General features: G+C 53.8%; 1 protein-coding gene and 1 pseudogene across 4 annotated transcripts in view; one reads left to right on the plus strand and one right to left on the minus strand.

Moving 5' to 3' along the window:
- The window catches only part of TRIO (trio Rho guanine nucleotide exchange factor), a 309,165-nt gene that overhangs the window by 272,248 nt on the left and 15,102 nt on the right, over window positions 1–21,815 (plus strand). For all 4 annotated transcript variants that reach the window (XM_075540870.1, XM_075540867.1, XM_075540868.1 and 1 more), the window contains 11 exons: window positions 2,234–2,382; window positions 3,486–3,552; window positions 4,945–5,048; window positions 6,882–6,951; window positions 7,980–8,069; window positions 8,805–8,897; window positions 9,531–9,581; window positions 9,767–9,844; window positions 11,088–11,279; window positions 13,289–13,466; window positions 20,685–21,487. In XM_075540870.1, coding sequence (XP_075396985.1) covers window positions 2,234–2,382; window positions 3,486–3,552; window positions 4,945–5,048; window positions 6,882–6,951; window positions 7,980–8,069; window positions 8,805–8,897; window positions 9,531–9,581; window positions 9,767–9,844; window positions 11,088–11,279; window positions 13,289–13,466; window positions 20,685–21,487 — 1,875 coding nt within the window. The remainder of the gene's footprint in view (window positions 1–2,233; window positions 2,383–3,485; window positions 3,553–4,944; window positions 5,049–6,881; window positions 6,952–7,979; window positions 8,070–8,804; window positions 8,898–9,530; window positions 9,582–9,766; window positions 9,845–11,087; window positions 11,280–13,288; window positions 13,467–20,684; window positions 21,488–21,815) is intronic.
- On the minus strand, window positions 16,924–17,572 carry LOC142438768 (phosducin-like protein 3 pseudogene; annotated as a pseudogene).

Raw genomic sequence — 21,815 nt, forward strand, 5'->3', positions numbered from 1 at the left:
TATTTATCTCCTTAGCGCCTCCAAAAGGTCATCAAGCTGCAGCCTGATTGACAGGCTAAACTCCAACCCTTCACTCTTAAGACTCTCGAATTGACGACAGATTATGCAAGGACCACAGGGCAGTAGTGTGAAGTGAACACAACCAATGTGGGAAAGTGCTGGCGGCTCCTCACAAAGTTAAACGTAGAATTGCCAGTTACGTTGTCAGGAGCCATGGAGTGGGTTCTGACTCATCGCGACCTCACGCACAACACCTCCCAGCCCTCCGCCACCCTCCCAGTATTCTCAGGTTTGAGCAGATCAATGCAGCCACTGCCGGTACACTTCGTCCAAGGTCTTCCTCTTATTGCTGCCACACTGCTTTACCAAGCATGGTGTCCTTCTCAGGGACTGGTCTCCCCCGACAACATGTCTGAAGTACCTGTTGCCTTTCAGGAGCATGCTGGCTGTACTTCTTCCAGTACAGATTTGTTGGTTCATTTGACAGTCCGTGGTACTTTCAGTTACCAGGTGACCCAGCAATTGCACTCCTAGATAGGCCCCCAAAGAATTAAAACATACTGAATGTTTCACAGCCGCCTTATATCCAACCCAAATGTCCATCAACAGATGGATGGGTAAGTCAAATGGGGTACAGACAGGGGGCTGGTGAAAGTTTCCAGCGGAGCCATGAGGTCACCACAGTTTCCCTGCACGTCTAGACAGAGGCCAGCACAAGCATCCTCCCGCCTCCTCCCTGTCAGTTCCATCAAAGGCCCACCTCCAGAAGACGGAGCTTCCTGGTTGAGGCCACTGTCTAGCTATGCGAATGGGGTTCATTTTGAATCTGGCTGTTTCTCCATGCACTTAATGCACCTTTTATTCTTCATAAACAAGATCAGCAGGCACCACATTTTGACGGCTCTGGTGTTTTTTCTCAGCAAGATTGAATTGCTAAGTCATAAAGGCAGGTCCCAAATACCCTTGGTGGCATAGTGCATTGTGCATTGGATTGCTAACCACAAGGCCAGTAGTTCAAAACCACCAGCTGCTCCTCAGGAAACCTTTACTCCTGTAAAGGTTTATGGTCCCGGAAACCCACAGGGCCAGTTGTGTTAGGCCTTTTGAGTCACTGTGAATTGGCAGAGAGTTTTTCTTACTGCTGAGTGGAAAACAGGACGGGTTTTTTAATTTGCTGCAAAGTGTTAAGTGGGCTGGCCATTTGTGTTGTGGGTTCCTTCCAAAGAAAAGTCCCATTTCCCAGTTCCCTCAGCAGGGACACGCTGTGCCCATCTGCACTAGGAGTCGGAGCCAACTTGAAGGCACCTGACAACAACTGGACTGTCAGCCAAGAAGGGTACCGTCCAAACCCACCCACCGCTTCGCAGGAGAAAGATGAGGGGAGAGGGGAGCTGCTTCCCAAAGACGCACGTTTCCTTGGAAACCCTGCAGGGCGACAGGGTCACTCACTGAGTCAGAATCAACTCAGCAGCAGGAGCTTGGCGTTTGGGGTCTACTCCAGGAGCTTTGCGGACCGAGGAAAGAAAGTAACAGCGTAGCAGAGGCAAAGCAGGCAGTCCCTAACCCTTGGCCTCTTGTGCATCCCAAGAAAGGGGTGGCCAGTCCTGGCCTCCGGGCTTCATGGAATCCAGTGAAGCTTTGTGGCGGAATCTCTGGATTCCGGAACTGGGCGAGCGTTGCGGAGAGGAAACAGGCAGCCTTGACATCTTTCCCACCACGGGACAGAAGGACGTTGCCAGAGGTGGAGATGTGCGTGAGCTGGGTGACATGTGCACACGGGCGTGACCGGGGGCTTCCTAGGCAGTCGAGGAACAAGCCACGCTCATTGTTGCTGACACACAGACTGCCGCGTTGCTGTGAGCACCACACGCCCAGGAAGCTGAGCTGGGCGGGGAGCACCCAACTCTTTCCTCGGGCAGCCGTGTAGCGCAGAAGAAAACGGCTGCTCCTGCAGCTCATGATCGTGGCCCACAGATGATGTCACGAACAGGTGCAGTGTTCTGACAGGGTCACCTTGTGCAATTGATCCTCACGGCTCAGCACCAACGAGCAGAACACGTCCGCCCCTCTCACGCGCCATCCTCAGCCAACTCCTCTGGCCCCGCCTGTCCCGGGTGGGTGCGTGCGTGTTCCCATGCCGTGGAGTCCCTGATCTCAGCAGCTTCTCTGTGTTCCGGCCGGGCAGTGCCAGCAGTGGGTAGTGAGCAGAGCTGATGGCCGGCTTCTCTTCCAGGCGCTGGAGGACCGGCCCAGCTCACTCCTGGTCGACCAAGGAGACAGCAGCAGCCCCTCGTTCAACCCCTCCGACAACTCCCTGCTGTCCTCCTCCTCGCCCATCGACGAGATGGAGGAGAAGAAGTCCAGCTCTCTGAAGAGACGGCAGTAAGTTGGAACCTGATCGGTGGTGGCACGCTCCCTTCCTGTCTCAGTTGCCCACAGAACTGGCACCGGGCATCTGCTGTGATGGGCACGGGGGTGGTGGGGGGCGGGGTCTTCGGCTCAGTGGGAGTGTGTACCCATGCAAGTGTGTGCATATAAGTGCTTGTGTATATGTGAGCGCCTGGGCACTAGTGTTTGTGCCTGAGTGTGTTCATGTGAGTTTGTACACACCAGTGTCTGCCTGTGCATGCTTGCGCACAGTTGTGCGTTGTTAGTGCAGTTGTACACGTGAGTCCATGCGTGCGTGCATGCATGCCTGGGTGAGCACGAGTGTACATGTGAGTGGGTGTGGACGAGAATGTGTGGGCGTGCAGCAGTGGAGACCCCCTAAGAGCTCAGTGGGCTGGCAGCTACAGTTCTTGCTGTTTTCCTTCTAAGCACACATGGCCGGCAGGAGGTGAGTGGGCCCAGTGTGACTGCTGGCTAGAAGCTGCTAGGGTTCGGTGGTGTGTGCAGTCGTGAGGAAAAAGAAGGCTCATCCAAAAAACACTTAATAAGCCTGCCCTAGGGTCCTGTCTTCCGTTCCCAAAAGCAGCGGAGGGGACAGCCGAGCCTGACCGCATGTAGCAAGGGGGCTTTAGCTTCAGGCTGGTTCCAGGCCGTGTGAGGCTGGGGCCTGTGTTTCATTCGCTGCTGTATCCATGGTGCCCTGCCCTAGCATGGAAACTGTTAAGTGCTTGGGTACTCACCGGAAGGCCGGCAGTTCTAACCCACCCAGCAGTTCCGATGCAGGAAGACGCGGCAGGCTGCTCCCAATTGCAGCTCAGAAAATCTGGAAGGGCCATTCCCTTGCTGTCTGTGCCTAGGTCTAGCAAACCTGGCAGGTGGGCGCCCCCTGGTGGCACTCATCTGCGGGTGGCCAGTGTAGGGTGTCTCCTCCCTCTCCAGGGTCCCTGTGAGGGAAGCAGAGCCCTCAGGCAGTTAAGGTTCGCTTGTGCAAGTCGGAGGGATTCACGTCCAGCGCCTGACAGCAGCAATACACACACACACACACACACACACACACACAGAATCTGCGTGATAACGGCCATTTTCTCTGTTTCCAGCTACGTTCTACAAGAATTAGTGGAGACAGAGCGGGACTACGTCCGGGACCTCGGCTGCGTGGTTGAGGTATGTCCCTCCAGAGACAAAGTGGCTTTTTTACAGGCCCGAGAGCTGTCCAAAGAGATGGAAGTGGCGGAGCTTAACACCAGTCAGTGCCATCTGGAACGCTTTGTGGGGGGGGGGGGGGGAGGCGGGGAACACATTGATCCCGAGAAGAGACACCAGGTGTCTGAAAAGCAGTATCTAGTTAAATGTTGGATTTTTGTTTTGATTTTTGCTGGGCATCTTAGATGGTCATTTTCTATTACAATTGGGTGTTCTAAATTATGAGTCAACTCTTGTGTTTATGTCATCAGCACTTGCCTTGAGCTACTCCATTTGGTGGATTTCACCACCAAACAGAAGGTTTGGGTTGAAGGGAGGTTGTGTGGCCCAGGTGTGGGCTCCCTGCCCCCGAGTCCTCAGCCGCGCTCGGAGCGTGACCTGGGACCTCTCCAGGTCCTTCACGCAGAGCTCTGCGCAGAGACGAAAATGTAGCCCGTTCCACTGGCTCAAAGCAGTCTGCACTCTGCAGCCCTGCATCGGCTTGCCCAGTCTTTACGTTCAAGCTGTAACTGCACTGAGACGCTCAAGCCATTGAAACATAGTATTTCTTTACAAGATGTCGTTTATTCTTTGGGTTCTTAAACCACGTACGCTGCCACCATTTTGGGTGCACCTCCATGAGAAGTATGGTAACACAGTCCATGTGTCACACCGAGGTGGACGCCTGCTTTGTCTGCAGTTGTTGAAAGCACTAAAAGAGTACCGGGTTCTTACACAAGCCCAACCCCACGGTTTACGCACAAGCTTGAACCACATTTTAAGCAACCGTGTAATCTAGCATTATTAAAACTTCGATCTTACTTTATTTTTAAGCTCAGTCCTTCTTGAACAGGTTGTGTAAGTAAGTCTGAGGTGGCGGGCAGTCTGTCTGTACACTTGAGCTGAATGCTGAGAGCAGAGGACATGCGTTCCGGGCCGAATAGTTAGTCTCCAGTTGATGAAAGGATGCTGGATAGTCCGGTCTGTGGGTGCTCAGGAGCTCCAGGGGAGATGATGAGGCTGAACGCAGCCCCAGGTGTCAAGCGCCTGGTGAGCCCTGGTGTCAAAGTGGTTACCTGTCGGACTGAAAACCACAGAGTCGTTAAGTTCAAAACCACCAGCCGCTCCAGCAGAGAAAGACTGACAGCGCCCGTAAGACAGGGCAGCCTCTGAAACCTGCCAGCGGGCAGTTCTACTCTGCCCGATCGTAAGGCCGCTGTGATTTGGAGAAGTCTTAATTTCCCCCCAAAGGGAACGGGTTATAAGAGACTGTGAGGGGCTACCCTGCCCTTTCGTCTGTCCCTGAGCTGAGGGAGGCGTAGCTGTGTAGTCATCCCTGCAGTAAGCTAACCCCAGGTGGCTCTGCACTCACAGGGCTACATGGCACTCATGAAGGAAGACGGCGTTCCCGATGACATGAAAGGAAAGGACAAGATTGTGTTCGGCAACATCCACCAGATCTACGACTGGCACAGAGAGTACGTACAATGCACTGCCGAGCCCCGGGGCGGGGCGCTGAGTTGTAATCTGCCGGCGGCTGGTACAGAGGCCGCGCTGGTGTGGCAGGTAGTTTGTAGGAGCCTGGCATGCGGCAGAGGAACAGGGTAAGCACTGGACTGCTCACCACAAGGTCGGCAGTTCAAACCCACCAGGCACTCAGGAGAAAGATGAGGCTCTCTGCTGCCATAAGGATTTACAGCCTGTGAAGCGGCCCTCGGCCCATAGGGGCCCTGGGAGTTGGAATCCACTCGAGAGCAGTGGGCTTCACTTGGTTGTCTTGGGACCCAGGGCCTCCTCTCTTGGTGCTGGTCCACACGGGCCCTGAGCAGAGCCGGTTTTGAAGCCTGCCCCTCCTGACGCGGCCCTGCAGGTCACCTCTCTGAGACTCCTTTCTCCAGCCACCCAGAGGTTTGGGGGCGAGTAACTGAGTTAACGTGTGTGTTGAGTAAGCCTTGATTAATGTGTCTAATTAACCTCAGAATGACAGCCATACCTGGGTTAAATGCCAGTGTCTGTTATAGAGAGAGGTGAAAGTATGCTTTTTCCCCACTCGATTCCATGAGAAAAGGAGTTTCAGTTTCACACGAGCGGTCACACAGCTTCCCAATCAAGAGAGAGACCCATGGGGGCTGGGGGAGCTGCACCACCGCTGCCAGGCCCACCCTGGCCCCTTGCTAAGGAGTTGCTAACAAGTCAACAGTGGAATGTCCCAGCTGCCCCGTTGTGTTCCGCAGGAGTCAGACGGGCCTCCTGTCTCCACCATTGCTCAGAGCACACAGCCAGCACCTTCACAGCCCACCCGCTCTTTAAAGCTGGGTCAGATGCTCCCACCTCGGTTAGCGCAGAGCATTCCCGTTTGACTGCTCTCATCCCGGTCCCGTCCGCATCATCGGCGCCTGTGAGCGTGCCGCTGGAATTTTGCCACGCTTTGCAAATGGGAGCTGCTGTTACCATGGCGCGTGTCAGGCGAGCCCATGTCTCGCAGACTTAATGTCTCAGAGAGACCTGGTGGCATAGTGGGTGCATGTTGAGTTCAAGGTCAGCAGTTCAGAACCACCAGCCTCCCCGCGGGGGAAAGATGGGAACACTTTCGACACAATAGAGTGACAGCCTTTGAAACCCACAGGGCAGTTCTGCTCTGTCCTGTGGGGTCGCCATGAGTCAGAAGCGACTCAATGGTAGTGAGTTTGGTCTGCGGTGCTGTCTTGGCACCTGGGTAGCAGTTAAGAGTTCGGCAGTTAGCTGGAAGGTTGGTGGTTTGTACCTACCCAGAGGCCAGGCACCTGCTCAAGATCATAGCCTTGAAAAGCCTAAGGGGTCACTCTGAGGGGCAGTTAACTCCGTGGCAACAACAGCAACCTGTAGGGTGGACTCGGGGACACGATGGCCACTTTTGGAACAGCACGTCCAGTGTTGTGCCTCTGTTGCGATCCTACCGAACAAAGCCCATTAAAAACTGACTGGACTGAGCACAGGGACTGGACTTTCAGAAGCCAAACACGGCACATGGTTTTGGAATCCTCCTCTCTCACTCCATTCTCAGCCAGGCGTCCTAATGTCTGTTTCCTTGAGAAGAAATGTTAGTTACCCGAAGGATGGGCATGCCGCCCTGTCTTAGCCTCGTGTCTCTGTGGGGAGGCTGGGAGGCAGTGTCCTGACAAGCCTGTTTTCTACCAACGCTGTTTATTAAGCCTCCCCTCGGTGCATCCCAGTTAGTCGTGTCAAAACATGGTATTTCCAAAATGTAAACCTGAGCCTAAAATTAGAAGGCCGACTGGGCATGGTTCTAACATCGGCTCTGTTGCCTGCAGCTTTTTTTTAGGCGAGTTGGAGAAGTGCCTTGAAGCTCCGGAAAAGCTGGGGTCCCTTTTTGTTAAGCACGTAAGTACCCCAGCGGTCTCTTGTGGCACTGCCATTGGCAGCTGCGCGGTCCAAACAGAGAGTCCCCTTGGGGTGGACCAGTGCGCCTGTGTGGAGGCCAGCTGGGTGGGGTCAGCGTGGCGTCTCGAACAAAGTCCTTCTGTTAGCGTCTCCACCTGTGAATGGCATGCTTTGCTGGTCACTGGCCAGGTGGCTGTTCAGCTAACCTCCACACCACTGGTCCGAGGGTGCCAGAGGTGACCTGGAATGTTAGAGAATGCCAGTGGGCCCGCGGGTGCTCACTGCAGAAATGCGATAGGATCAACCGTAAGCGCCAGGGTTGCCACTAGGGTTCTAGTCGCCCACACACGGGCTTATTCCAGAGAAAACGTGTTTACACACGCCCTCGCGGTCAGGGGAGGCCTGCAGACAAGTTCTCTCAGCAATGTCTCCCTCTCCTCTGGGTGCCTTCCCAGGTATGTGCTGAGCACAGGGTGCTGCTCAGAGGGTGGTGGCTAGTTTTGGTGGATCCCAAAGGGATAGTAATCTCAAAGGACACAGGGAATTCACGGGGGCTTATTATGAAGACATTTTCAACAAATTGAAAACTCGACAGATGATGAAAAATGCCACTATGATGGTCTTATTTTGTTTAGTTTTCTGTCCCCCATTACAACGTTTCGCGAGCATCCCAAAGGAGCGTGGCGTAGGTCCTCTGAGGAAGCCAGGGTGGCCCTTTCAACACGCCGCATGCTTAGGGGAAGGGCTGCTGTTATTTCCGTCCCCGAACAACTAAACTCGCTGGGGCTGCTAGTGGGGTGGAAGGCTGGGTCCCTCCTCCCCGGCGTCTAGGCGTGCTCTTCCACATCCGCTGGGACACCCACGGGAGCGGGCATGGAGTGAGGGGTTGGCATGCCCTCGTGGCGGTGACAGGCCCTGGCAGCTCTGCTCCGGGGAGCGCCTTTGTTAAGGTGCCTAAGCGTGCCAGGTGTCAGGTCCTTGGGCGTCTGCGATGGTTCTAACCCCGTGTCCACCTTGTTCGTTCCTAGGAGAGACGGTTGCACATGTACATAGTTTATTGTCAAAATAAACCAAAGTCTGAGCACATCGTCTCGGAATACATCGATACCTTCTTTGAGGTAAGACCCAAGAAGACACCGGCCCATTTCTGAATCCCCTCTCACATCGGTTTCCGGCAGTTAAATGCTGCCCGGTCCCAGTGGCAGAGCACCGCTGGGGCTGAGCGCCTGACTGAGGGAGCCCTGAGCCTCCGTCACACAGAGAGCCCCCTACCTGGTTAAAATCAGGGCCTTCGGGCCTGTTCATCCAACGCAGAGCTCATGCCTAATTCAGAATAGTCCTCAGTGTCACATTTAGTCCCCTGAGGTGTAAATAAAGTGCATGTTTAAAATGAGACATGAAAGACACCAAATTGAGGAGAGGCCTTTACATCAGTTTTACTGAATTTGGAAAACACCTCAAATTCCGGAACCGAACCCAGCCCTGTGGCTCGGTTTCCGGCCAAACCGTGGGTCTCTGAGGGGCAGCGTAGCACTGGCAAGGGGCGCACCCCAAGAGTAACCAGCATTTACCCGAGGACAGAGTTGGGCGGGGGGTGGGGGGATCCTGAAGCATGAGTTGGAACAAAGTGTGTAGGCGTTACTGAATGTAAAAACTGATCTCTGCAAACAATAAAAACTCTAGGAAAAGAAGGGAAGGTACCCCCGCAGTCAGAGTGTGGAGCTCCCGCCCTGAGCGGTGGGACGCCGGAGGGAGCCGCTCCTCCGGTCACTTCTGGCAGCAGCTGGAAGACGAGAAAATCCCCTTACAGAAACCAAACGTTACAGCTCTTTTTTTCTGCCCTAAAACGACAGGACTTAAAGCAGCGCCTTGGCCACAGGTTACAACTCACCGACTTGTTAATTAAACCCGTGCAGAGAATTATGAAATACCAGCTGCTGCTGAAGGTGAGAGAGCATGTGGGGGGGAGACCAGCCTCCATGACAGAGGGGTGGGGTACGATCAGGGGAGGAGTTTATGGTAAACAGAAATAAAAATGTCATCTGGTTAACTTTGAAGCTATTTCTAAGTAAATCTGTGCACCTGAACACCTTACATCAAACGGAATCCAAATGCCCAAGAGTGCACCCACTAGTCATTTTCTGAGAGAGCTCTCCTCAGGAATTTCTCACCTCCTGGGGGTCTTCCAGAAAACAAAATCGGTAACCCCCGCCCGGCCCTCTCTATTGGTTTGGCGCCGGCTCCTGGTTTGTTTTGGTGATTAAACACAACCGGAAGGGAAGTCTCGTATTTTTCCATGATAAAGAGGGACTCTTGGAATGGACTGTAATTCCGGCATCTAAGGAAGTTGGGAGCTGGATTAGAGGGAGGCGGGGCTTGGCTGGTGTGACACAGCAGCGGTGGCCCCGTGGATAGGTGGGGTCTGGCCGGCGGTGCCACAGCTGGCCCTCCAGGAAGGGACCTTCCTGTTACATCCAAGGGGAGGACCGGTGGAGCAGACTCACCATGGTGCCCGGCCCCTGCGGTTTGACCGAAAAAGCCAGTTAGCTACTGCTGACTGTTCTTCATTTCCCTTGCAGGACTTCCTCAAGTATTCCAAAAAGGCTAGCCTGGACACCTCGGAGCTGGAGGTACTGCGCCCTCCCCGCCTCCCAGGCGTGTCAGAGGTCCACAGCTGTCCCGGGGAGTGGGGATTGACCCCTGTGTGTGTTGGGGGGCAGGAAACGTGGGGGAGAGGAATCCAGCCCTTGTTTTCTACACTAGCTCTCCAGGGTTCGGGGAAACTGAACTTGGACTCTGCTTTCTCCCCCAACAGAGAGCCGTGGAAGTCATGTGCATCGTCCCCAAGCGGTGCAACGACATGATGAATGTGGGGCGCCTGCAGGGATTCGATGTAATGCAGACACCCTTCCATGACACTGCCCCACCCCACCCCTGTCTCGGGCTGTTCGTCCCCACGTGTAGAGCGCAGATCCTTTTGCTGGGGTTTCTAGCCTCTTGCTTGACTTCGGATGGCTGATAATTTGTTTGGCTTTGGGGAGTGGGGCAGGCCTCGCTCCAAAGCCCAGGGCCTTGTGGCAGAAACCGGCAGGCTGTGTTAGCTAGGTGGGCCCAGAGAATGTCCTCAGAGCCAAACTTCTTCCCCTGGTACATAGACCTTTGTCACCAGCACTCAGGCCACTGTTGTTTCCCGTTAGGCCAGGCGTCCTCAGACTACGGCCCGCCAGCCCCATGCGGCCTGCCGAGGACAATTGTCCGGCCTGCTGGGTGTCTTTGCCCCATTTGTTTTTTTACTTCAAAATAAGATATGTGCAGTGTGCATAGGAATTTGTTCATAGTTTTTGTTTGTAAACTATAGTCTGACCCTCCAGTGGGTCTGAGGGACAGTGAACTGGCCCCCCGTTTGAAAGTTTGAGGTCCCCTGCATCAGGCTGATGTGTGTGCCCTGCCAAGCTGCTCCTGTGACATGCTACCTGCAGGTTAGGCTCTAGGCTGACTCTCACAGTCAGCGGCACAAGCCCACCAGCCGTTTGTCCCATGGGAGAAAGGCGCCGGCTCCTGTAAGGATTTACAGGCTCGTAGATTCTATTGAAGGTCACCGTGAGTCGGAATGAACTTGAGGGCAGAATGTACAACGAGTCGGAGCTGACTTGTTGGCGGTGTGGCTCAGAAACCCTAGGGTCTTTATGAGTCAGAATTGGCTCAGTGGCCGTGAGCTTCTTTTTTACCCTAAAAGTATTCCAAGCTACAGAGTTAAGGAAGTGCGTGGGATTGGGGGGGGGGGTGTTGCTTGTCTTGCCTACAGTGTTGCTAGAGAAGTAGGATTTCGGTTTAAAAACTGTTTCTCAAACGTAAGCTCCAAGCAGAATCACCAGGAAAGGTATAGCTCCTCCTGCGCTTTCTGACCTGACCTGGTTCCTCAGGGTCTCCCCAGACAAGCCAGTGTGGACCCAGCCTTAGTGTCTGGCTTGAAACGGGCTTAGGGGCTTCTACAAAGTTAGTAGGGATGCTAATCAGACCAGTGTTGTCTCTGGGGCTAGAGCCTGGCGGGCTTCTCCCTGTGAGGTGAGTTACTGGATGAAAGGCGGGTTCCCATTCTGTGGGGGGGGGTCTCTCACCCCCTTTATTTGTCGCAGGGCAAGATCGTCGCCCAGGGCAAGCTGCTCCTGCAGGACACGTTCTTGGTCACAGACCAGGACGCCGGCCTCCTGCCGCGCTGCAAGGAGCGCCGCGTGTTCCTCTTCGAGCAGATGGTCATCTTCAGCGAGCCGCTCGATAAGAAGAAAGGCTTCTCCATGCCGGGCTTCCTGTTCAAGAACAGCATCAAGGTGCCGTGGGGCTGGGTCTCCGCGTGCCTTCCCCGTGTGGGCGCACTCACTGAGGTGGTGTGGGCTGTGGTGCTGGAGTGACGTGCGCATGTGCCGTGGTACACGTGCACATCACATGGTGTGCACGTGTGTACATCGTGTGTGAATGTGTGTGCTGTTGCAGACATGCATACCTTTGCACGTGGGCATCATGCATGTGTGATACATGTGCCGTGTGTGTGTGTGTGTGTGTGTGTGTGCACGTGTCATGGTCTGTACAAGCTGTGACGCAGGGGTGCAGACGGTGATAAACTGCATAGGTTGGCCCTTTGCTTACTAAGTGTTTTCAGAATTTCCTCGTAAGGCCTAGAACCTTGATCTGCCCCAGCACTTGCTTCACCTCTGTGTGGCAGCGGTGGTGTCAGCCTTTGACTCGTGGGACCCCATACACACAGTACAGACACTGCCCCGTCCTCAACCATCCCCACGATGGGCCAGAGCAATCCACAGGCTCCTCCCCAGCCAGACCTCAGACTTTTGTCCGTCTCCGTCTGTTCAGCACCTCAGCAACATGCCAGCCCCCACAGACTGGCGGGGGGCATAGGCGAAGGTTGGCTGGGAGCCGGCCGGGGTCTTGTGTGTGCAGAGAGGATCCCACGGCAGACAGACTTCCTCCGAGGTGGTTTCTGTGCCCCGCCCTCTCCAGGACCACGTGAGACACACACCGTGTAGGAGCCTCGCTCTGTGAGCAGAAACCATGCCTGGCTCAGGATCGTCTTTTCATTCACCCAAGGAGGCACTCAGGGAGGGCCCAGGCAGGCACTCTCTCCCCCTTGGGGCTGCCCCCTCACCCAAGAACAAGAAAGGGAAACGAGCCACAAAAGGACCCCGTTGCTGTTGACCCCCAGCACACAGGGGCCCCTCAGGCATCAGACTGGCACCATGGTCCACACCGATCACCAGGACTTGCATCCGTGGCACCGCCAAACTTCCCGGCAGTAGCCAAGCCCAAACCATTCTCACCACCGAGGGAGACCTGTCTGTCTGCCAGTGAGTCCGTTCTGATTCGTGGAGGCCGGGACCAGCACATGTCCCCAGCTCCCGCCGGGACACAGCAACAGCAGGGGAAGGAGCAGATGGAGGAGGGGATCCCGCCTCGGTTGCCCAGCCTTCCTGCCCTAGCTGCCCAGCCCTCAGGTACAGGGACTTCCCTGCCCTCTGTCCATAGACAGTACACCACCTCCTGCTCCACGTGGCTCCCGTGCATCTCCGAGAAGATCCAGCGAGTACAGCTGGGTGCAGTCTCCAGGCTGCAGACGATCCTGAGCCCAAAGAGAGTCAGAGGCCTGCAGCTGGGCAGGGCTCTAGTTTACACCACCCTACCCTCCTCATGGACCCCGTAGGAGGCAGAGCATGCACCCCATTCTGCACTCAGTCCCCTGGACAGGAAGTCACTCCTGCCCCACACAGACATTCTCTCTGTGCACCAACATCCAATATCTGTCACATACTGTACTTGTGAGGTCACATGTTAGCACTAAAGAATTTATCCCTGGGGAAGAAAGCCTGGGCCCTATCAGACAGGTATATGACAACAGTGGGAAGGCAGTCCGTAAGGTTTTCAATGACTCGTGTTCTCTCAGAAGTAGATTACCTGGCCTTTCTTCTGAGGTACTTCTTGGTGGATTTGAACCGCCAACCTCTGGGTTAATGGCCAGGCAATTAATTACAACACCATTGAAAAAGCACCAAGCTATCTCTCGCTGAGGCTGTGAAAATGGTAGCTCACCCAAAAAGTGACTGCTTCCAAGTTTGGGGGGGTTCCAGCCACGTTTGACCAGTGGTTTGAGATTGTGCTGGCTTCGAGTTTGGCTGGAGATTCGTGTTTGACTGCGGTGGTTGAGGATTTGACTGGTGGTTCGACCTTGCCGGGCGGCCTCGGCTGATTGTGGTGGCTTCCGGTGTGACACGTAGGCAGACTTCCCTGTGTACTTGGCCGCTGGCAGTCACGGTTCTGCACTGTCTTTCAGGTGAGCGGCCTTTGCCTGGAGGAAAACGTGGAGAACGATCCCTGTAAATTTGCACTGACATCCAGGACGGGGGATGTGGTGGAGACCTTTATTCTGCACTCATCCAGTCCCAGTGTCCGGCAAACGTGGATCCACGAAATCAACCAAATTTTAGAGAACCAGCGCAATTTTCTAAATGGTAATGTGTGTCCTGTTCCCCTCCTGCTCTGTGCCAGTCACAGGACTACCTACTTAGCACTGATGGTACGTCCGGCGCCGTCTGAGTACCGTACGCAGGTCACCTCAGTCTCCACAGCGGCCCGCAGCGGCCAGTACTGCCGTCCCCATTTTACAGATACGCCGCTCAGCCCCGGGTTGCTCGTCCATCACTTGCCCAGTTGCTGTTGTTGGATTCAGGATTCAGAGCATGTCACCTGGGTCTCAGGCGTGTGCCTCTTCCCCACCCCATCCATCCCGTGCAGTTGAGCAGAGGACTGGGCACAAGTTGTGGGGATGGCACCGGGGGACTTTAACGTTTTGTTGTGATGGTTACGGAGCAGGTCATAGTTTTACTCAGCAGTTCATACACACGGGTCCAGCGCCTCCACAGCTCATCTCCCTCCCTCCCTTTCCTCGTCCTCCTCCTCCTCCTCCGACCTGCTGGACCTGCTTGTCCTTGGGTCAGTGCTGCGCCTTGGATCTTGATAGTTGGTTATTCTGACACCGAGGGGAGTCCAGTTCCAGGCCAAAAGGGGGAAGGGTAAAGGCTGCGGTCTTGGGGCCCCATCAGTCTCTCTCTAACCAGTCAGCCTGGTCTCGAGGGTGAGTTCGGCCCCCCAGTTTCTCCCACTCTATCCAGGGTGACCCTTTTCAGAGCAGTTGGTGGTGGTAGCCGGGCACCATCTAGTCCTGGTCTCGGGGTTGTGAACACTGATGTGTGCCTGGTTCATTAGTCCATTGGACAAACGACTGCCGTGCATCTCCATCGCTCTTCTCTCCAGACCGCAAGAGATCAATAGTTGCACCTTAAGTGGCTGTGCACAAGCTGTTTAAGGCCCCGGCTGGTATTCACCAAAGCAGGATGTAGAAGTATGTCGTCTTGGTGAACTGTGTCATGCCAGCCGGCTTTGGTGTTCCCCAGGAAAGTGGTCCTGAGCCCCAAGGCCCAGTGAATCACCCCCTCAGGTGCTTGGTTATGTCCCAGACATGCTCATAATTATATCATTTCCCCTACCAATCGATGTATTTGCAGCAAAAGTAAAGGCATGTATACAGACACCCTCTGAATGTGCATACATTTGCAAGTATACTCCCACTGCCGCTCCCACCGATTCAGCCCACGTGTCTGCGCCAACCAGCTACTCACATTGCGGAATTGTGTCTGACAGCATTCGCCTCTGTTGCCTTTACCTCTTGCAAACCTTCCCACTGTCTCAGTTTTCCCCAGCCTCCTCCTCATGGTACACTGCCTTGCCCTTCACGAAGGGAACACTGTACGCTCTAGCCCATGACTTCCCCTCCCTCCCACTCCTGGTCACCATCAAGAGCGCTTCTCTTCATGTGAAAACGCATCCTTGACTGTTTACACTAGTGCTCCTGTATTTGCGCGCTTGTGCTGGACTGCTCTCACGCAGCATAGTGTTCTCCAGGTGGGTTTCATATTCTGTTCTTTGATGTCCATTCTGAAGTGTTCCATGGTGTGTACACACCAAAGTCCACTCATCAGCCTCCAGGCATGTAGGCTGTCTGTGCTGTGCTGGGCCCGTCACCTGGGGGCACTGCACACTCCCTGAAGAGACGAGACAGGCTTCCGTTCTTCCTGGCTTCCACCACACGCACCGTTACAGGGAACAACGTGCAGTGCAACTTGGGGGAACGTCCTCTCGGCCAAGAGCGTAGCCACGTTGACCTTTGAGTGCCGAGAAGTGCTTTGACTGTTGTTTCGGGGACATCAGATCACCGCCTCGGCTTCTTCTGAAGCTGACACTGACTCTGGTTTTAACTTGATGGTCAATGACAAGCTTTCAGAATCTAAACGCCCACTTCTGTTTCTTGTCCATATTCATTTTCTGTGCCCCAGCCCAATAGGACGTTTTCATGTCTTCTATCCCAATAAAGCCACCTCCACACCTTCATAAGGACGTTCCAGAATCGGCAATAAGACAGGCCATGTGGCGTGGTATTGGTGGCAGTAGTAGTCAGCCCAGGGGGGTGACTCCAGGCACCAGACTGAGCTTGGTGTACATTTGCTTTCAGTACACAGGAATTTTGCACTCCTTTGGACATAGAATCCAGCATCTGTTCACTGTTTTTGTTAGTTTTTAATCACTTTCTTAGGGGCTCGTACAAATCGTCACAAGCCATACATACATCAATTGTGTAAAGCACATTTGTACATTCATTACCCTCATCATTCCGAAAACATTTGGTCTCCACTTAAGCCCCTGGCATCAGCTCCTCATTTTCCCCCTCTCTCCCTGCTCCCCCCACCCTCATGAATCCTACATAATTTATAAATTATTATTTTGTCTATCCGACATCTCCCTTCACCCATTTTTCTGTTGTCCGTCCCCCAGGGAGGAAATTATATGTAGATCCTTGTAATCGGTTCCCCCTTTTAACCCCACCCTCCCTCCACCCTCCTGGTATTGCCACTCATGCCATTGGTCCTAAACGGATCATCTGTCCTGGATTCCCTGTGTTTCCAGTTCCTATCTGTACCAGTGTACATCCTTTGGTCTAGCCAGATCTGTATGGTCGAATTGGGATCATGATAGTGGGGCGAGAGGAAGTATTTAGGAACTAGAGGAAAGTTGTATGTTTCATCATTGCTGCCTGCAACCTGACTGGCTCCTTTTCTCCCTGAGACACTTTCATAAGGGGATGTCCAATTGCCTATAGATGGGCTTTGGGTTTCCACTCCACACTCCCCCTCATTCACAATGATGTGATTTTTTTGTTCTGATGATGCCTGATACCTGATCCCTTCAACACCTCGTGATTGCACAGGCTGGTGTGCTTCTTCCATGTGGACTTGGTTGCTTCTGAGCTAGATGGCCGCTTGTTTACCTTCAAGCCTCTAAGACCCCAGATGCTATATCTTTGATAGGTGGGCATCATCAGCTTTCTTCACCATATTTGCTTATGCACCTGCTTTGTCTTCAGCAATTGTCGGGAAGGTGAGCATCATGGAATGCCAGTTTAATAGAACAAAGTCTTGCATTGAGGGAGTACTTGAGTGGAGGCCCAATTTCCATCTGCTACCTTAATACTAAATCTATACATGTATGCACATAGATCTATTTCCACATCCTCTTATATATATTTACATATGTACATGCCTGTATTTAGACCTCTATAAATGCCCTTTACCTCCTGCCTCTTTCATCTATTTCCTTTTTTTTCCCCACACTAATATCTGGTTTTTATTTAGTCTTTTTAAGGAAATATCATTAAGTTAAAAAGAGACCTGCAAATTTTTTAAAGGTTCCCAGCTATGATTATCTCTGATATGAAAATTAAAACATAATTTATATAAAAGGGTAAAACTCAAGGGTAGAGTTCTAGTTCTTTAAAAAGTCTCGATGATTTGTCACATCAAGGAAGCTCAACATGTTGTCCTGCTGGCGCCTCAGTCGTCCCCAGGCTGTCTCTCCTCACGGGCCCCAGCAGCGCACTAAAGGCAGGAGCACGTCTTTTACTTGTTTCTTGGGGTTTTCCTCCAGATCTGTCTTGATTGCTCCAGACTCAGCCACTTTTCACTCCAACTCATCTCTTGTCAGGTTCATGTCACCAGACACCAGAAGGCCATTAAATTGAGCCTTGATATCTTCTTCAAGATAAACAAATATTGTGGGCAGATTCCTATCAGGATAATTGGTATGCAGGTTGGTGAAATGGCTCTGATAAATTTAACATCTGGAAACTTCCTTGAAAGTCCACTGAAGGGTTGATTTATCAGCGCACAGAGGGGAACCCAGCTTTGGTAACTTCCTGAACATAATCCATTCCCGATATCTCCAAAATGTTTCCAAATTTATTCTTCAGTTTAGTTGCTTTCCACTCAGCCAGTCTTTGCTACCTGTACATTTCGATAGCACATTCTTCCTCCTCGTTAAATTCATCTTCATTTTCCTCCAGCTCTTCCAGTCATGTCTGCATACGTTTTCACAACTGACTGCTGAAAGAGTCGCTGCCCCTCCTCTTCGGCTTCCTTTTCTAATTCTTGGGCACTTTCCTTGAGGGCAATATGCCCTTTTTGCGCAAGATGTCATTCCACTCGGTGTCTGCGTTGGGGCCCTGCATCTTGTTCCCAATTGCTCACACCAGGCCCGCCAGCACGCCCCCCCGCCCGCCTCTTCTTCCAGACTAGCCTCCTCTATTTCCCTTTACTTTCCTCTTATCCCACTATCATGCTCAGCCTTCATTAGGTTTCAGTAATTCCTATTGGTTACATTGTCCTTGATCAATCCCTACCAGGCCTCCTCACCACCGATTTGGATCACTTGTTGTTCCCTTGTCCCTGGGTTTAACACTCTACCACATATTGTTATTGCAGTTAGCTGCCCCCAAGTCAGCTCCTGGCATATAGCGGCCCCTGTGTTTCGGAGTCACCCCTGCTCCATAGGGCTTCCTTGGCCATCAGATGGATGGAAGCAGGTCTCCAGGCCTCCCTTTCACGGAGCTGCTGGCTGGGTTCAGACCCACCAGCCTGTCAGTTGGCAGTGACCGCAAACCTCATGCACCACCCTGTCTCCTGCCCAAACATGGAACTCTGGGAAATGTTTCTCAACTTTATGACTACTCGGAAATATAACATTTTCTTTAAAAATGAAAAAAGAATGAACTGACACCAAATAATACAAACTTGTCTCAGCCAGGATGTGGAAGCATGCAGCTTTCCCCGACTCCAAAGCGGAACGGTCTATTGAAACCTTTCACGAGCCACAGTGATGCAAAGCTAAGGAACTATTGTCAATGTTGTTAGATGCTGAGTCTCTTCCCGCTCATGGTGTCCCCCCCACCCCCCAGACACAACAGACGAAACACAGCCCATGTCTGTGCCATCCTCCCAATTGTTATATTTGATCTCCCTGTGTAGCCACGGCTTCAATCCATCTCATCTGGGGTCTTCATCTTTTCCCACGCCCCTCTACTTTACCAAGCATGATATCCCACTCCAGGAGCCAGTCCCTCCTGATAACATGGCCAAAGTGCAATAGAGAGTCTCGCCGTCCTTGCCTGTAAGAAGCATTCTGGCCACACGTCTTCCAAGACAGATGGTTGGTCTTTTGGCAGTCCATGGGACTGTCAACATTCTGCACCAACGCCGTCATCACATGCATCCACTCGCCTCCAGTCTTCCCCATTCGTTGTCCAACTTTCACATGCATGTGAGCAACTGAAAACACCTTGGCTTGGATCAGGTGTGTCTTCATCCTCAAAATGACATCCTTGCTCTTCAACACTTTAAAAGAGATTCTGGGCAGCAGATTTAGCCAATGCATCGCTTAATTTCATGACTGCTCCTGCCAGGAGTATTGATTGTGGATTCAAGCAAGATTAAATGCTTGACAACTTCGACCTATTGTTCCATTTATTGTTACCTCATGTTCCAGTTGGGAGGATTTGGGTTCTCTTTATATTACTTTGTATCCATACTGAAGGCTACAGCCCTTAGTTTCTCAACAAATATTCCATGCCCTCCTCACTTTGAGCAAGCCAAGTTGTGTCATCTGCATATCGTAGGTTGTTGGCGAGTCTCCTTCTGATCCTGATGCCACATGTTTCTGCATAGAAGAAACCAGTGCCAGTAATTTATATGGGAAAAAGCTTCCAATATCCCCAGACCCAAAAATAACCTACCAACTAGCACATCCAACATACAATAACCCTAGCACAATAAAAGCAGTAGTGGTCTGGTACATATACTGCCTATACTAGGGCTGTCAAAAGGTCATAGAAAATGAAATTGGATAACTGGAATTCTTCGACGAACTTTCTGAAGCCACATACAGAGAAGTCCTTGCAGCTTGTCGTTCCCGGGGAAAGAGCTACAGTGGCCACTCTTAGCAGGGTAATGGCGGTGTGCTAGTTCCCCTAATTCAGATTCCCACGTGTTTTGTGTAAAAGTGAAATTCACCATTAATTTGCAAAGACAGGTAGGTAGGTCTTTCGTAAAAACGCACTTCTGAAAAGTGGGACGTAGCTGTTGGGCAGGATGGAAGAGGTCAGTGGGTGTGTGTGAGAGAGAGGTGCCAGGAACCCCAGGATACTGTCACACGCAGACCCAGCCAGGCCTCCGTCCCGTTCCTCCAACATGTTAAGCCCTTGCAAATGGGCGTTCACCTCTGCCTTATCCGTAACTTCACACATTCCCCCATGTGTTCCTGCAGGTGATGAGGCTGCACCACAAGTTTGAGCACTTCACCACCCCAAGGCCCCGGCTTTATCTGCCTGGTCGCCTGTTGCATCCTCCAGCAGAGGCCATCATAAATACAGGCGCCTGCCCAGCTCAGTCTGTCTCTTGGTGACCTCGGGCACTTCCAGTTCAAAGTCCTTCCCAGGCTGGATCTATCCACCTTTCGACCTGGCAGTGCCCACTGGGGCTGGCAGGGTCCCAGTGCGTCAGCTCTGGCAGCCAAGGCCCCCATGGGCTGGGCCAGCCCTGCTGATGTCTGTTCACAAGGGGCGGGGGGGGGGGGGCGGCTTTATTCTGCCAAGGGCCATTTGGATATTTATAATATCATTTACAGACCATACAAAAGTTTTTTAATTAACTAGCCATATTTGGTGACTTAATTCACTGACCCCTAGTGTGATGGCTGGAACTGGTCTTTGGTGAGGTGAGCGAGGTTGGCTGGTATTGCCGGTGAGGTGAGATTAGCTGGTATTGATGATGAAGAGAGCGAGGTTACCTGGCATTGATGATTTCCAGGGAATCCCTGATTTAGACCGTAGGTTCTCAAACTTATTTGGTCTATCACTTTCTTTTCCGAAGGAAAAAATAAATAAAATTACCTGTCCCCCCTTAGCAATGAAAAACCTTTGTACTCTAGCCCATAATCCAGGGCCAAGTGTAGATATTGCTTTTGCAGCTCCCGGGAAAGATGCCACCGCAGCCAGGGAGAAAGGTAGTGTGGAATTTTATAGGGATGCACGAGGTAGGCCCACCTACTTTGGGGGGGGATCGAAGTCTCGGGAACCTTGTCCCCATTCACTGTGCCCCTCTGGCTGCCTCCTGCCCCTTACAACATGGGCAACCCCCTGGGCCCAGGAGACTATCCCAGAAGGCTGTCCTGTGGGAGCTGGTGCCTTGGGCTGACAACACTGCCATCATGAGTGTTCCAGCCCCGGGGATGGCGGTCCCTATCCTCCGCGTATCTTGACTTTTTCTGCGCATCTTGCTGTCTTGCAGCCTTGACGTCACCCATCGAGTACCAGAGGAACCACAGCGGGGGCAGCGGAGGGAGCGGCGGAGGCGGCAGCAGCGGCGGGGGTCCGGGCGGCAGCGGCGGGGGCAGCAACCACGGAGCTGGCCCCGGTGGCGGGGGCTGTGGCGCGATGCCCAGCTCCAGCCGAGGACGGCCCTCCAGGATCCCGCAGCCTGTCCGACACCACTCCCCCGTGCTGGTCTCCTCGGCCGCCTCGAGCCAGGCGGAGGCAGACAAGATGTCAGGTACGTCCCTCCACGGAGCCCCTCTGCCTCCTCCCGGCAGCACCCTGGGCCCGGAGGCGGCCCCCAGCCAGCCCAGCAGGCCCCCTCCCAGTGGAGAGCGCGAGGGTCCCGACCGCGATGCTGAGCCAGTGCCCAAGATGAAGATGATGGAGAGCCCACGGAAGTCCACCAACGGGGTGGCCAAAGAGGCGCGGGGGCCGGCGGAGGACGGACGCCCAAGGGCCAGCCTGGGGGCCCTGGCCCTGACCAAGCCCCGGCCGGGAGCCACCTCGCCCCTGAACTCGCCGCTGGCCACTACGCTGCCCTCCCCGCTGGGCAAGGAGCCCTTCCCCCCCAGCAGCCCCCTGCAGAAAGGGGGCTCCTTCTGGAGCACCACCCCTGCCTCCCCAGCCAGCCGGCCCGGCTCCTTCACCTTCCCGGGGGACAGCGACTCCCTGCAGCGGCAGGCGCAGCGCCACGCGGCCCCCAGCAAGGACACGGACCGCATGAGCACGTGCTCCTCGGCCAGCGAGCAGTCCGTGCAGTCCACCCAGAGCAACGGGGTAAGCCCGCCGCCGCCAGGCACGCCCCCGCGCGGCCCGGCCCGCCGCCGCTTCTAAACCGCTCGTCCGTCCGTCGGTCCGTCCGTCCGTCCTCGCTCTACTAACTCCTGCTCCGCCGCCGCGCAGCCGACTCGACTCTCCAGCCGCCGGGGCCTGATCTCGTGGAGGCGCTGCGCGCCCGGCCGGCCCGGCCGCCTCCCACTAACGCTCTCCTTGCTTTGTGTGTGTCTCCTAACGAGAGAAAGCGTCTCTAACTTTCCTGAGCGTCTGTCCCACCTGCGGCGCCACCTCGGGACCTCCTCCTCCTCCTGGCCGCTGTCCCTGCCCG

The sequence above is a fragment of the Tenrec ecaudatus genome, chromosome 2 (assembly GCF_050624435.1).
Source record: "Tenrec ecaudatus isolate mTenEca1 chromosome 2, mTenEca1.hap1, whole genome shotgun sequence".
Taxonomy (NCBI): Eukaryota; Metazoa; Chordata; class Mammalia; order Afrosoricida; family Tenrecidae; genus Tenrec; species Tenrec ecaudatus.